This window comes from Trichechus manatus, unplaced genomic scaffold (assembly GCF_000243295.1).
Source record: "Trichechus manatus latirostris isolate Lorelei unplaced genomic scaffold, TriManLat1.0 scaffold00131, whole genome shotgun sequence".
Taxonomy (NCBI): Eukaryota; Metazoa; Chordata; class Mammalia; order Sirenia; family Trichechidae; genus Trichechus; species Trichechus manatus.
In genome coordinates this window covers 7,391,636-7,406,356 of record NW_004444067.1, presented here as the reverse complement: position 1 = coordinate 7,406,356, position 14,721 = coordinate 7,391,636, and the positions used below count along the sequence as shown (strand labels likewise).

At 52.4% G+C, this 14,721-nt stretch overlaps 1 protein-coding gene across 1 annotated transcript in view; it reads left to right on the top strand.

Annotated features, from left to right (window-relative positions):
- Positions 1-229: 229 nt before the first annotated feature.
- GALNT9 (polypeptide N-acetylgalactosaminyltransferase 9) overlaps positions 230-14,721 on the top strand; it is a 106,459-nt gene continuing 91,967 nt past the window's right edge. The window contains exon 1 of the mRNA XM_004385014.1: positions 230-470. Coding sequence (XP_004385071.1) covers positions 230-470 — 241 coding nt within the window. The remainder of the gene's footprint in view (positions 471-14,721) is intronic.

Genomic DNA, 14,721 nt, shown 5'->3' with positions numbered 1-14,721 from the left:
CGCGCCAAGGGCGCGCGAAGCGCGAGTGGTGCTGAAGGGGACAGCTCCCGCCGCACCGGGCGCCCGGGTGCGCCCTGTCCCTTCGGCCCCGCGTCTCCAGCGGGCCCCGCGACGAGGCCGGTGCTGGCTCATGGTCCCCGAAGTGGCGGGCCGGGCGGAGGCTCCTGCAGCCGCCGGGCCCACGGGGATGCCCCGCGGGTGAGGCGGCCCCCATCTCCCAGCCGCTTTCATGGCGGTGGCCAGGAAGATCAAAACTTTGCTGACAGTCAACATCCTGGTGTTCGTGGGCATCATCCTCTTCTCCGTGTACTGCCGCCTGCAGGACCGCTCTGAGGAGCTGGTGCAGATCGTGAGCAGCGCCGACCGCCGGGTGCGCAGCCGGCACGCCAAGGTGGGCGCGCTGGTGGATCGGGAGGCCATCCTGCAACGCCTGGACCACCTGGAGGAGGTGGTCTACAACCAGCTGAATGGTAAGACCCACAGCGGCCCGCGCAGGACAAAGGGGCAGACAGGGGGTGGGAGGAGGATTGTCCCTGGTGCTGGGGACACCCCACGCTGAGCCGCTGGAACCGTGCTGACCAGAAGCCGCTGGGGTGGAGGCGTCTTCTGTGTTACTTTGGTATGAATGGGGTAGGGAGGCAGATAGAAAACCGAAGCGCTCTTTGAGGGATCCAGGGCTTGACCTGGATGATCCATCATGGGTTCATTTATTCATCCAGTAGATACTTGAGAACATCGCCCCCCTAATCCCTCACGCACAATGACGCCAAACTTACTGCCCTGGAGAACTTCTAAAGAGGCTCCAAGGACCTGCTCTAAGACCAGGCAATGTCCAGATGGAAGGGTGAGGGGCCAGGGGTGCTTCTCCAGTAGCTGTGGGCGCCACGGCTTCAACGGGAGCGGCTCCCCTCCCCCCTGGAGAAGTGGAGGGAGGATGGTGCAGCCGCCCTTCAGAGGTTGCTGATGTGTCCTCAGCCTCTAAGGCTCCAGGTCGTTAATCAATGCTGTGGGGAAAGGATGCTGCCCTACGGCCACTCTGGCCTAGAGGGCTCCCGCCATGGGGACACCCAGGGCTTGCTCTGCAAAGTTTTGTTGTGGGAGAATGTGAAGCCATGGGCCGGTGTCTGTGGACAAATGCAGTGAAGGACTCCGCCAGGGGTTTGGCAGGAATCAATCACCAGTGGTGTAGTGGGTAGCGTGACTGGGCCTCAGAGTCCCTGGAGGCGTCTGCAGAAAGTCCAGCTCCTCAGTGGTGGTGGTGTGGGTCAGCCCGAGCATGGGACCAGGAGGGTCAGGGCCAGGAGCTGCCACTGGGGGTGGAGTACTTTTCCACTTTGGAGGCAGCAAGACAGGAAAAGGCAGCTGCTGTGCACTGTGCGGAGGTTCTGAGGAAGAAGGAGAAAAGTTTGTGCGTATTTACATAATTAGTGGGATTTTTCTTTCTCATTTGTGCCAACAGCTCTGGTTTCTGCACTGACAGCACCAGCAGGAAGTATCAATAACAGGCTCAAGTAGGAGGTGTCGGAGCTGGGCTGCGCAGGCAGTTCCTCAGGGTCTGCAGCTCTGCCGGCTGTGCGTGTCGGGGCTCCTGAAGGCGGAGGGCAGTCCCGGGGTCCCTGCCAGGAAGGGGCATTGTGGCAGGCCTTGGGCAGCAACTCCCAGACTGTGCCAGGCTGGGCTCCCCGAAGAGGACGGTCAAAGCCTTTGTTTAGTCTGCAGCGCTGCTCCTCACGGGGAGGGCATCCTCCTGACTTCCCGGGAGCCTTCTTGTCACCCACAGAACTCCTCATCTTCCCACAGATGTTGCTCGTGAGCCTTATGGCTTTTCGGATCTCTTCTCTTGGGCTGAAGCCATGAGGGGAGGGAAGTTGAGTTCAAGCGGCCGCTTGGCCATTCCGGCGGTGATTCATCGCCTGGAAGGTGGTGTGCCCCGTAATAGCACAGCGCTTTACTGAACTGCGTTTGCCAGGGTGTTATGGTCTCGTTTATGGGAAGGACCAGAGGATTATATAAAAACATTGGCAGCATGCTGGGTTGTGTAACATCACAGTGGCCAGCTTGGCTCTGAGAGCGCCTTTCCTTGCCTCGCCCTTCAAGGTGAGAAGGAGCCCGATGTTCTGGTGGCAGAAGGAGCCAGGACCTTTGCTCTGCTTTCCTGACATGACAGCAGATAAGGGGGTCCTCCGCAAAGTGGGAAACACCCCACCTCTCCCCTGTCTCCTTTGTGCTCCCCCTCTCCTTCTCCTTCTCTGGCTTCTTCCTCCTAACCCCTCTCCCTTCCTCCCCTTTTCCTGTCCTTTGTCCTTCCTTCCTTCTCTTATTCCTCCTTCCTCCGCCTCCTAATCTCCCTCCCCTGCCTGTCTCCTCCTCCTCCCTCCTCTGGCTCCATCTCTCTCCCTCTCTGTTGCTGTGTCTGTCCTCTCCCTCTCTGCCCTCTTCTGAAGAGGCTGTATCACATCCCCTCTGTATTCTATGCGTCCAACCTGGTAGTCTTTCAATACTTGTTCCCGGAGATGACAAGAGACACACATGCTCATCCAGGTTGGTCCCCAAGGAGAGAGTAGTGCAAAAGTGGGGTTGGCATGTGTTCATGTAGAATCATCTGAAAACTATACCCTCTCCAAGCCTGGGCAGATCTCTTGTTGAAACGTACCAAGAAAAGCAGAGGGAGGCTTCCTGGAGGGGGCAAGCCCTGTCCCCCATGGCCTGCCCCCCAGCTCCTATCCCCCTGTGGTCTGCCCCCAATGGCCTGCCCCCCATCTCCTGTGCCCCCATGACCTGTTCCCCCATCTCCTGTTCCCCCGTGGCCTGCCCCCCATCTCCTGTCCCCCCATGACCTGTCCCCCCATTTCCTGTCCCCCATGGCCTGTCCCCCATGGCCTGCCCTCCATCTCCTATCCCCCCATGGCCTGTCCCCCATGGCCTGCTCCTCCATGGTTTGTCCCCCCATGGCCTGCCCGCCATCTCCTGTCCCCCCATGGCCTGTCCCCCATGGGCTGTCCCCCATGGCCTGTCCCCCATGGTCTGCTCCTCCATGGCCTGACCCCCATCTCCTGTCCCCCCATGGCCTGCCCCCCATGGCCTGTACCCCCATGGCCTACCCCCTATTACCGGGCCCCCTCCCCATGGCCTGCTCTATCTGAGATCTGAGAAATGCAAAATTGATTCCTGGGAGTTTCCACCAGATACTGATTTTGCTGAGTTTAGAAAGGAGAGAGAGAAATCCAAAACTAAATTCATTTATCACTTATATTTTCTCTATCCTGCCTGCCTCCTGGGCAAAGCCACCCTGGCTTGAAGGGCTTGGTGGGAAGGGCCTGGTGTCCCAGGAGGGAGAGGAGCCACGTCTCAATCTGAGTGGGCGAGACAGGGAGGTGTGTGGGTTGGGGGAGCAGGGCCCAGAGCAGGCACTCTCCCCACACCCTTTCTTCAGCTGTTCCAGTGGCCTTTATTGGCAATGTCTTATCGACCTTGGCAGAGAACCACTAAGTGGTATGTGAGATTCGCATGCATAGGGCCTGGGAGAAGAGGGAGTGTGCTGGCTGGTCGTTGCTGCAGGAAATGCAGTGCCGTCAATTCCCACGTGGACTTGAGCATGAGCTTCAAAATTCAGTGCTCAGGGCAAAAGGAAAATGTTTATAGACAAAGTCATCCTTCTGAAAATCTCTTAAATTGCACATAATGTCCAGCATTCTTATGAACACTCAGTCTGAAAACCAGTGAGCTAGACCAAAGGAGAAAAGAAAGAAATGTCTCATGTGGATGTGTGGGTATTCACACCCTTCTGCCTTTAAGAAAACGATCAAATCCTCAGTGATGGGGAGGGGGCTGCGGGGGATTCTAACGTGTTCCTGCTTGTTTGCAAAGTTTACCACTCTCTGTCCCAATATTAAGCCTCTGCAGATTTAAAACACGTTGATCTATTTTCGCTATCCAGGGCATTAAACAGATGTAGGTAACCACCTAGTAATAGGGCTTGGCACATAGTAGACACTAAAACAAACAAAAGGGCAGCTGACTCTGACTTACGGTGACCCCATGTGTGTCAGAGTAGAACTGTGCTCCACAGGGTTTTTGAGGGCTGATTTTTCAGAAGGAGATTGCCAGGCCATTCTTCCAAGGTGCCTCTGGGTGGACTCTAACCTCCAGCCTTCTGGTTAGCAGCCAAGCATCTTAATCATTTTTGCTCAGGGACTGGCTCAGTCTAAATCTGCTCAATCAGCAGAGAGAAGAACCTGGCCCTCTCTGGCAGACTATCCTGCTCATGCTTTTGGCATGTTCTGAGGACCCCCCCAGGAGGAATGAGCGAACGGAGCTGGGGGAAGAAGGGTGGGTTTGGTTTGGGCTGTGTTTGTTTGTTCTTGACGAAGGTTGTTTCTAAAAGTCCATGCACGCGTGCTTTGGCCCCGTACTTTGACTGCTGAGCACAAGTCCACACAGCACCACATTACCTTCAAAACGTCAGTGCTGCGTGAGATCTCACTTTATAGGTGGGACCGCCAGGAGACGGCGAGACAGAATGACCTGCCCAAGGGCGTTTGGAAAGTTAGTGGTGGCAGCAGCTTAAAGTGGTACTTGCTTTAGAATGATCTACATTTCCACAGTTGTTGAAAAACCAAGAAGGTCCAATGGTAGAATAACAGGGGCTGACCAGCACATTACCAGGGGCACAGGCAGCCTTCTGGTATCGCTGCAAACACCAGTCCCCCTTGCTCCTCCCCTGGGAGCTCTGGCCCCAAATCCTAGGCTGAAACTGCTCTCTCCCAAACTCCAGAAATTCACATACAACTTGCAGAGTTTTTACCTTTTTGTACATAACAGCTGTACTGCTCTTTACTCTGAGGGCAAGAACTTTTGTTTGTTTTGTTCACAGCTATGACCTCCAGGACCCAAGACAGTGCCATAGTCAGAGCTCCATAAATATTTGTTGAATAAACAAATGAGCAGATTTTCCTCTAAACAATTCACCATTTTTACTTAAATAAATTTATGTTAAAAGAAGACTGTATATCACCACCATAGCCATAAACAGAAAATGACTATACAAATGAAGGCAGTGAAAACAAACAGATGTTAAGAAGCCCAGTGAGATGCTGTTGCCACCAGAAGGCCCTGAGCCCGCAGCCTGCTCTTCCCTCGTTAGAAAGGGAGATGAACAAGCCTAAGGCGCATGTGGGAGCCGTGTCAGCGCCGGACCAAGAGCGTCTTCTTGAAGAAGTCAGAGGGTTGAAACAGACGTGGAAAGGGACCGCGTTTCTCATGGTGTGATTCGGGGTTGTCTAGTGCTGTGTTCATCACCCGCCCCAAGTCACCTCTGCACCCTGGTCCTATCAGATCCCATACTTTGGGAAACCCTGGTCTGGGGATGACACTGTTGCGGGACTTTGGGGAAAGGGTAGGAGGTTGGGGGAATGGGTTGGTAGGCTGCTAAAGGGGTGTATGTTCTGCCTCCACTCGATGGGTTCTCAGGTCTCTGATCAGGAAGTCAAAATCCAGCCAGTAGTCTCAGCTCCATGAGTTATTAATAATCAAGACCCTTGCTATCTAGAACTGAAGGCCCAGAGGGAGGTGAGAAAGGAGGGGAGGCAGAAAGAATGACACACTGTTTCCCAAAAGGTGCCTTGGACCCTCTGACTCAGAAGGGCAAATACCTAGGTAGGAAGGTGTCTTCCTGCACCCTGAGTCAAAAGTAATGGCATTTGCTGGAGTGATGGGCAGATATCACAGCTGAGAGGCAAATGTGGGGTCCCGAAGGAATCTGTCCGAAGATTCCTCACCCTGAATGGGCAGTAGGCCCCTGGTCTCTCCACCCCAGGAACAGCCTCTTGCTCACTCAAGGTTTCAAACATGGCCCTGGAACATATTCTCCATGAGGACAGTGAGTTTGTCCTTCCTGCTTGTCACCCCTGGCACAGAGAGGATGCCTGTCAACATTGTTTCAATGGATGAAAGAATGCGTGAAGCGCAAAATGTGTCGTGGAGGAGGAAAGGGAACAGCTGTCTGAGGAAAGGGTCCAAGCATTCCTAGAAGGCGTCTGATTGCTCTGATGGCTCCATCTTTGAACATTTATTGACCTCCACTGTGTGCCTGCCCCAGCGCCTTCATCCCCATGAGCCTCCTGCATGTCGATAAGACATTAGTTTGTAGAAAAGGGCTTCCAAGCTCCCTTTACACATAAGCAATTCCATTTTGGAAATGCTTTCAAATATTCTGCATGTTAGTGAATGGGATTTCCGCCAGAAAGCCTCTCCAAAAATGGCCCACTGCTGGCTCCGGGGGCCTTTCCAGCTTGAGTCCATCACTGGTGACCCTTTCCTGAATTGCTTTATGAGTTACAACATCCCTACATTGTAATCGAAACAGTCAGTGTTGCCGGGGCCAGAAAAAATAGCCGTGATCTGTTTAACACTTCAATAGTGAATCCTGAAGTCTTGTTTCAAAATGGCGTCCACATTTAATGGGGTAGCCTACCCCCAGTGTCAGCTTCACAGCTTCCTTACTGTATTCATTTACTACAAAGAGTGAAAAACTAATGAATACCCCCAACGGGAGCACAGTCTGTCACACCAGTGGTGAGGGCAGGTCAGGGGCTGTTTTGCAGTGATTGCCTTGTCTGTCTTCCCTATCGTCCCCGTGTCCTTGGCCCTCAGAGGGGCCTGTGGTTACATTTCGTTCCATCTGAGAAGATGAAGAGCATTCTGGTTTTGTATTTTCTTCTCTCCTTTTTACGTGTGCTCCTACCCCGGCTTCTTTGCGAGATCCCTTAGACCACAGATCCGTACGAACATGGGGATCTGTCCTTCACGTGCAGACCCAGACACTGGACGCTTGGGGAGGGGGGTGAAAAGCAGTGACGCCACACCCCTCAACAAAGGCCTCTCACGTCATTCCCTTTGGTGGAGAGTGGGCCTCCAGGCCTACCTCTGTTCTCAGACTTGTGCATGGATCTGGTGGCCTGGCACTTCTAGGAATAATTCATGCTGGCAGTGACTCTCGGCTTGCTGGGGCCAGTGATTGCATTTACAATTCAGCTCAGCAATCTGCATATTTCAAAGGCTGGGAACTATTTTCTGAAAGGACAGTAGATCCTTCACCGGCTAGAAATGCGACAAAAATAAGTCTCTATAAATTTCCATATCAGATGTCCCACCAACGACATCCCAGGATGGGATCCAAGTCTGAAGATCAGTCTGGGCGACATCTTCATTCTGCTCTCACAAAGCACAGGCACCTCTGGGGGAAGGAGGAGACGGAGAAGCCCGTGGCTGAGAGAAGGAGAGGTGAAGCAGGTCCACGGCTGGATGGTCCCATGATATGCCCTCAGGGTGCCCATCACCCTCGTGAAGCCCTGTAGGAAGACTGTCTCCCCAGTCACTCCACTGGGTAATCATCTGGTGTCAGCTCGAGTCTGACAATCTTCCCCCTTAATTGCCATTCACAGAAAGTAGAAACTCATTTTCCGGGATGTTTAAAAGGTACTTAAGAGCTGCATTATCTCACAGTACGGAGGCGAGAGGGAGCAACCACACCATGTGTCTGGCAGTAGCAAAGCAAACGTGGAATGCGGCAAGCCCTGGGCTCCAAGAGTTCCTGCTCCTTATTCCAGGTCCTCCTGCTGGTTATTCCCGCTGGGGCCTCAGGTCATTGTGACCATTTGGACACGGGAGAGGACGCATTACAAAGAAGGAGCTGGAAGGAGGAGAAGGAGGCTGCCTCCTCCTGGGAGGTTCCTGGTGGGAGTGCAGTGGCTGGGACCAGGGCCCTTCCTGGGCTGGGATTAGCATCTGTGGGCCCGACTTCCACAGAAGGAAGGTCCCTCTCCACGCCATTTATCCAGGAGTCCCTCCATTCCTCGAGGAAATGCTCCTGATTCTGTATCATGGAGGATTCCTCGTGAATGCGGCAGGTAAGCCTCTGCCTCTGGGGTTGATGCCAGTGAGGAGCACAAGTAGCAAAAACAGCCCATTTCAGACGCAACCCATGCCGGGAGAACAACAGTGGGGGTGGCGGGGGTCGGGGCCATCTTCAGATGGGAGTCAGGCTCCTCTGACAATGTTTGGACAGAGCCATGGAGGAAGAGAGGCGCCGGCTAGGAGAGGGCTGAGGGACAGCATGCCGACGGGGGCAGCGCGCATTCCCACAGCAGGTTCCTGAGAGGAGCCCTGGACAGGACGGTGGGTGTCCTGGGGGCGTTGGGAAGCACTTGGAGGTTCTTGAGCAGTGGTGTCTGATGCAAGTGTCTGAATCACAGGCACACTCAGATTCCATCTGTGGCGGGAATAACGGTGAGTCTCTCAGTCCTTAAAGCCCATTCATGATTCCACTCGGACCTGTTATTGTTAGTTGTCATCCGCTCGGTTCTGACTCATGGTGGCCTCAGGCACAACAGAATGAAACAGTGCCTGGTCCTGCACCGTTTTCAAGATCGTCGATACGCTCGAGTCCACTGTCGCAGCCATTGTGTATTCTGAGCGCCTTCCAACCTAGCAGGTTCATCTTCTAGCACCGTATCAGACAGTGTTCTGTTGTGATCCATAGGGTTTTCAATGGCTGATTTTTGGAAGCAGATTGCCAGGCCTTTCTTCTGGGTGGAGCCTCTGGGTGGACTCAAACCTCCAAGCTCTCAGTCAGCAGCTGCGTGCGTTCACTGTTTGCACCATCTAAGGACTCCGTATCTCTTCTTGGGAGCCAGGAAACCTTCTGGAGGTGCACCCTGTTGGCAGGCTTCCTGCTGGCTGGTCAGAATGGTACTGCACCTGACCTATCACAGGCGAGTAGGGCAGGGCCACCCTACTGGACGGGCCCAATCCTGACCCTCCCTCTAAGGTCTCCACAGGTGTATAGAAGAGGCACAGGGCACAGATTGGAGCACAGTTTTGGGGTTGGGCAGCCCACGTGACTGCTGTGGGCTTGGTGCCTTAAGTATGCCTACTGAAGCCACGTGGGGAGATGGGTCACAGTGCCAGTTCCCAGGATCCACCCCAGAAGGTCTGAGTGAGGCCCAGGAAGCTGCTTTTACCAGGCTCCTTGTGTGGTCTGAAAGCTGAAGGTCTTGACGCCCAACAAGGGTCCAAGCACAGCATCACGTACATCAACCAGATGTCAAATTTTATCTCTGGTGGTCTGCAGTCACAGGGCTGGGGACTGGCCCCAAAAGGCCCAGGCAGTGGGGCCTGTGACTATGTACAGACCTGCCTCCCTGCTCTAAGAAGGCTCCCCCTCACCACCACCTTGCCTGTCCCACTGGGACACCCTGGCTGCACCCGCCTGACCTCAGCTCCTGCCCAGAGGCACCTGCTTAGATGCCTTGTTAAGTCAATAAGCCAAGTACGAATGTACTTTAAAATGCCGTCTGGGAACTGGCTGCATGCCAGGGAGGTAATGAGATGAATGAGGTGCCAAGCTGTGGCAAGTCTTGGCCCTGGACATTTGTGGGGCATTGTTGGTTGTCCCAGTAAGTGGGGGTGCCCCGCATTAAGCAGAGGGGGCCCTGGGACGTGCAGGGCAGCCCTGCCCAGTGAAACCCACCTGTCACCTGCAGGCCCTCCTAATGGACGTGCGTGCAGGTGGGGGCCTGTGAGTGATTGTCTGGGCCTGAAGCCCACCTCTGTGGGTCGTTCATGGGCAGAGGTGTGCAGGTGAGTGGATGTGGGGGGCTGGGAGAAGTCTCTCTGACTCTCACTTTCCCTGGGGAGGCAGGAAACGGGGTCAGCAGCCGAGGGTGAGAATTACAAATCACTTTCCTTCTATTTCTCCTTCTTAAACAGTCACAGCATCAAATGGATTTCTTAAAGAAGGCATATGTTTGGTTATCTAGCTGTGCTTCATTTCAGAATGGGGGATATTACAAAAATGTGTGTTGTAAACAGGGACATTAGGTCTGGGTGGGCTGTGAGATGGAATGGATGGTCAGTGTGTGCCAGAGGTGGGAGGTGGGGCTGGGTGAGGGAGGCATGCTCACACATCCAGTCCATACAGTGACGTGTGAAGTCGATCATCTGTGTAGCTCCATCCTACCAATGAGGGAACAGGGCTGAGTGAGGCCAGGTGCTCAGGGACAGCGCAGGTGGGAGCTGGACCCAGGAGTGTCTGGGCCAGGGTCCCTGCATCTGGACGCCGTCTTGCACCGCCTCCCGAAGAAACCTGTCAGATCACTGGCTGGGGCATTATACTCTCACTTTGAGTAGCTTTTATTTTTAGCAGAATTCCTCACTCAAACCACCCTGCGTGTAGCCCCAGTCTGAACCTCAGCAAGCTTTGATTTTAATTCTGGGTAAAAAATAGCAGAGTGAAACAGGGTTTGGCAAGTGGCTATTTTCACACTATTTTCAGAAAATTGTGAAAAATGCCTGTTAATAGTCCACATGCTTGAACACTTAGCAGTGGACACCTGGGGACACAGATAAACTTATCTTAATTGGTAGGAATAGAGCATCATGGTTAAAACTGCCGGCTGCGGAGCCAGACTGCTGGGGTTAGACACTGCCTACCCTGGTATCGCTGCGGTCAAGTTATTCCCCTGCCCCTCAGTTTCTTCATCTGTGAAATGGGGACATTACAGCACTTATATCTTGGGGCTACTGTGAGGATTAAGTGAAGGGCAGTGCTGACCCATGGTCTGTGCTAAGCAATAATGACTGAGCGGGCTTTGGTAAGCGACAACCCAGCATCGTCTGCCCCTAAGGCAGCAAGTTGTCACTGATGCAGAAAATCCATAGGAGCACAGAGGGCTGTTTGGATGTGGGGCCAGGAAGGCTCTGTGGAAGAAGAGGCATTGGAGCTGCACATTAGGGTGGACAGGTCAGGACGCAGATCCCACCTGAGGGGCCTTGGCAAGTTACTCCCCCTCTGTGACACATCAAAGCACAGTACAGCTAGTCTGCGAAGGCCTACGTGTGCCCGTGGAACAAGTGTCCCAAGAGGTGCCAGAGTCAGGGTTTGGGCAATAATCAATCAGATTGGGAACACATCTGCCATCAGAGGACACCATGGGGCGTGGGGAGGGGCTGGAGCTGCACCCATTCTGCCCCACAGCAGGGTCACAAGGTGGGGGCTGAAGTGACAGGGCACCCAACTATCCCATCCTTGCTCCCCAGCAATAATGAGACCCAAATCTGGGGCAGGGGGCATTGATTACTGAGGAGCAGGCTGTGCGATATCGCACACGTGCACGCGCGCACACACACACCATTTGGTTTACAAAGTGAAAGAAAGAAAGGGCAGGAAATCCATTTTGCCAGAGATTTCCAGTCGTTTCTTATCTCGCTTGCTTTGGCCCCATAAATATTCATATTAGTTGAACACAAGTATTATGTATGAAGATTTATCAAACACTGTGTTAGTTTCAGTGAGAATATATTTCACAGGTATTGCCATGTCCTGCAAAGTATTCATGACTTCAGTTTCAGAAGGCTAGTCGGTCTTTTTGTTATTGACAATATGTTATTAGTTTGAGTCTCCAGGGAATCTTAAAAGACCTATCTGTAATGAAATTAGCCGTTGTATTTGAAGAGAGTGGATAAAATTGAAGCTGGGAGAGAGACACATTATCTGCAAAGGCAAAGCAGGGTCTCTCTTTTTATCTCCACTCTGTAATCATCAGAATTAACAGCCAGGCATGTTAAATTGGTCTATATTTTTATAGGGTGAAGAAAGGGAGGGGCAAGGGAACTGGCAGGATGTTCTGCTTGCTGCTGTTCCCGCCCCTCTCTCTCCACCCAACTCCTCCCATGAAGCAGAGCACCACGGTCACAGGTACAGGAAGGACGCTGTACCTGGCGCCCTGGTAGGTAACAGAGATGATTTCTCCCCTGCAAACAGAGTGGATCCCACTTGCTGAACAAAGGTTAAGAGTGCAGGACTGACAGTATTTTGGGGATCTGGAGGTAGGGTGAATACCCACCATCCAACAGCAGCTCCCCTAGTCTGTATTGGTTGTTGCTCTTAGTTCTTGTTCATAGTGTCTTGTTACATTCGACTATGTGCTGGTCATTGTTGGTGAACACTGGTTAGTAGGCATAATCTGAGGCCTCCGATAAAGGTACTTTCTTCGAGAAGGATTTGCATTTGCTTCTCCCAGCCCCTGATGTACTGTCAGAGTAATCCATCCTAACCCAAGTTCAGGGTGTGAGGATCACTCAGGCCAGGCCGCTGGCTGCATGTCCACACATGGGGGGTCCACTGGTGGCTCACTCTTGTCCCAAAGACACAACCCGTTGGGGCCCCACTTTTGGAGGAAGAATTTCCTATTTGACTCCTTTGATTTCTTCCCCTTAAAAATTTCAAATCTGTAGTTGTCAGAACACTTCCTTGGAATAAAAGCAACTCATCTCTCCAGATTTCTATTTTTCCTTCACTTTTGGTTTAGTAATTTCTTGCCATCTTGTCAGATATTCACTGCTTTTTAGAAGTTGATGTTGTTGTTGTTTAAAAATCCAGTTCTTAGTTCTCAGTGGGTGGTGGGTTAGTCTGACAAACCTAGCCTGTCATTATGGAAAACTTTGCCGGCAGTGAGTCCCCTTCTTGGAGCTGTGTGTTTCCAGGAAGGGTGCACGCCCTGAAAGGCAGGAGCATGGGGAGACCAGAATTCCAAAGATGGGAGAAAGCTGCCTTTGGGTTGTTTGGGTTGTAGCTCACATCCCCACTCGACTTTGCTTGTGAGGACAGCACCCCACCCCTCCTTCCGGAAGGCTCCTCCACTTCGCCTCTTACTCTCAGATTAGCTTGTGACCGGCAGCCTCTCCATTTGGGCTGTCTCTTTTCTGGGAATATTGGCTTAAGTTGCTGTGACAGATGGAAATCACCGACTCAGAAGCTGGGAGCTGGAAAGCCACACTTCCTTCCAAGTTCAAAAATCGCAGCCGCCCACACATCCAGGTACTATGTGCTGGGAGGGTAGGCTGGCCAAGTGTGAAATGGCTCTTCTGGGGCAGGGGAGTTTGAAGGGACACACAGTCACTGGCAGTTCATCGGCTTCCTGCAGGGCTCTTGGCTCCCAGGGACAGCCAGCTGAGTCTTTCTCAGGGGTGCTGCTCCATGGCGAAGGCAGCCTGGCTTTTCCCATGGTTGCAGTGCCCTCTCCTCCTTCTTACGCTCACCTGTTTGCTTTCCCAGGGGTAGAACTCAGGGTGCCTGACAACCAGGGCCTCTACGTGACACTGTTCCCCTACCAGGGAGGACTAAAGTCACCAAAGTGACATAAAAACCCAACTAAAGTGGCTAAGCTGCAGTGTGGTTTATTTTTCTCATGTAGCATGAAATCCAGAGGGCTGGTAGAAGTCCTCAAGGGTGCCTTTGGACTTCCAGCTCCCCATTCCTGCTGTATGGCATTCAACCTCATGGTCACACAATGGCTGCCCCACCCCCAGGCTTTGAGCCCTGGTTCCAGGTAGGAAAAAGGGGAAGGACTATGGATAAAAGGCAAAAGACACATACCAGCTGAACCTATCCCTTTAAGATACATTTCCCAGAAACCCCACCCAGCAAATTCCACTTAAATCTCACTGGCTGGCTCTTGCTCTCCTGCCATCTCGAGCTGAGCTCATTGTCTTCCAGTTGTTCAGTCTTCCAGTTGTTTGAGGGCTGGGGAGGACCACAAACTTGTATTGTGTTTGAACAAACATACATAAACCAAAAAAAAAAAAAAAAACCAGCTCCTACAGAGTTAACTCAGACTCATGGTGACCCCACGTTTGTCAGACTAGAACTGTGCTCTGTAGGGTTTTCAATGGCTGGTTTTTCAAAAGTAGCTTATCAAACCTTTCTTCTGAGGAGCGCTTAATCTTTTGCAACACCCATTGGGAGCCTGCTTGTTATCAAACCGTACCTCTCCTGATTAATACAAACACAACACAGACCCAATATATGTTTGTATGTTTGTTAACTTAATGCTGTTATCTTTTCCAAAATATGCATTAATTGCCTATATTTAAAGATAAAAATCTCTACTGCTGCCTTCTCTTGAAATTTTGGAAGATCTGGCATCTCTGCACCTGACTGCCTGTGTGCCCCCATTTTCCTCAGTCCCCACCACTCCCTATTGCCCCCACCCCCGGTCACAGACTGACAGTTTCTATTTATCACTGCACTTCTGTTGTCATTTATCTCAGGGTATGTTCCGAGGAAAGTGTCTAGGAAATGGAATCCAAATCACTCATCACAGGTTCCCGTTCCCAGTCCTTGACATTCTGCTCCCAATCTCTGAGTCAGTCTCCATCATGTAAAGTATCTCACACCCACTCTCTGATACAGCCGGTTCCTCCCCTGTGATGTCTTCCAAATTATCTCTTGTAATTAGAAAAGTGCGTTCCCTCGGGTCATGGGAAAGAACTTCAAATGATTATTCCATAAAAGCAGAATTACTGTGGGCATTAGGCGGCCTTTCACATAAGTGAGCGATCTCTCCCAATTACAGCAATGATGATGAGTTTGCAGAGGGGAGGGAGCAGTGAGTGCAGCCTAAATCGAGCGAAGCTGCTTTCCTCACTTCAGTCGGATTGCTGTCTCATCTTCCACCGGAGAGGGCGCTGGAAGAGGATGATGCTCGAATGTTCTGGAAGAAGTGGTGTCCCTGATGGAGCCTCTATAGACAGGGTGTGGTGGGGATGGACCCTCTATAGACAGGGTGTGGTGGGGATGGACCCTCTATAGACAGGGGGTGGTGGGGATGGACCCTCTATAGACAGGGGGTGGTGGGGATGGACCCTCTATAGACAGGGGGT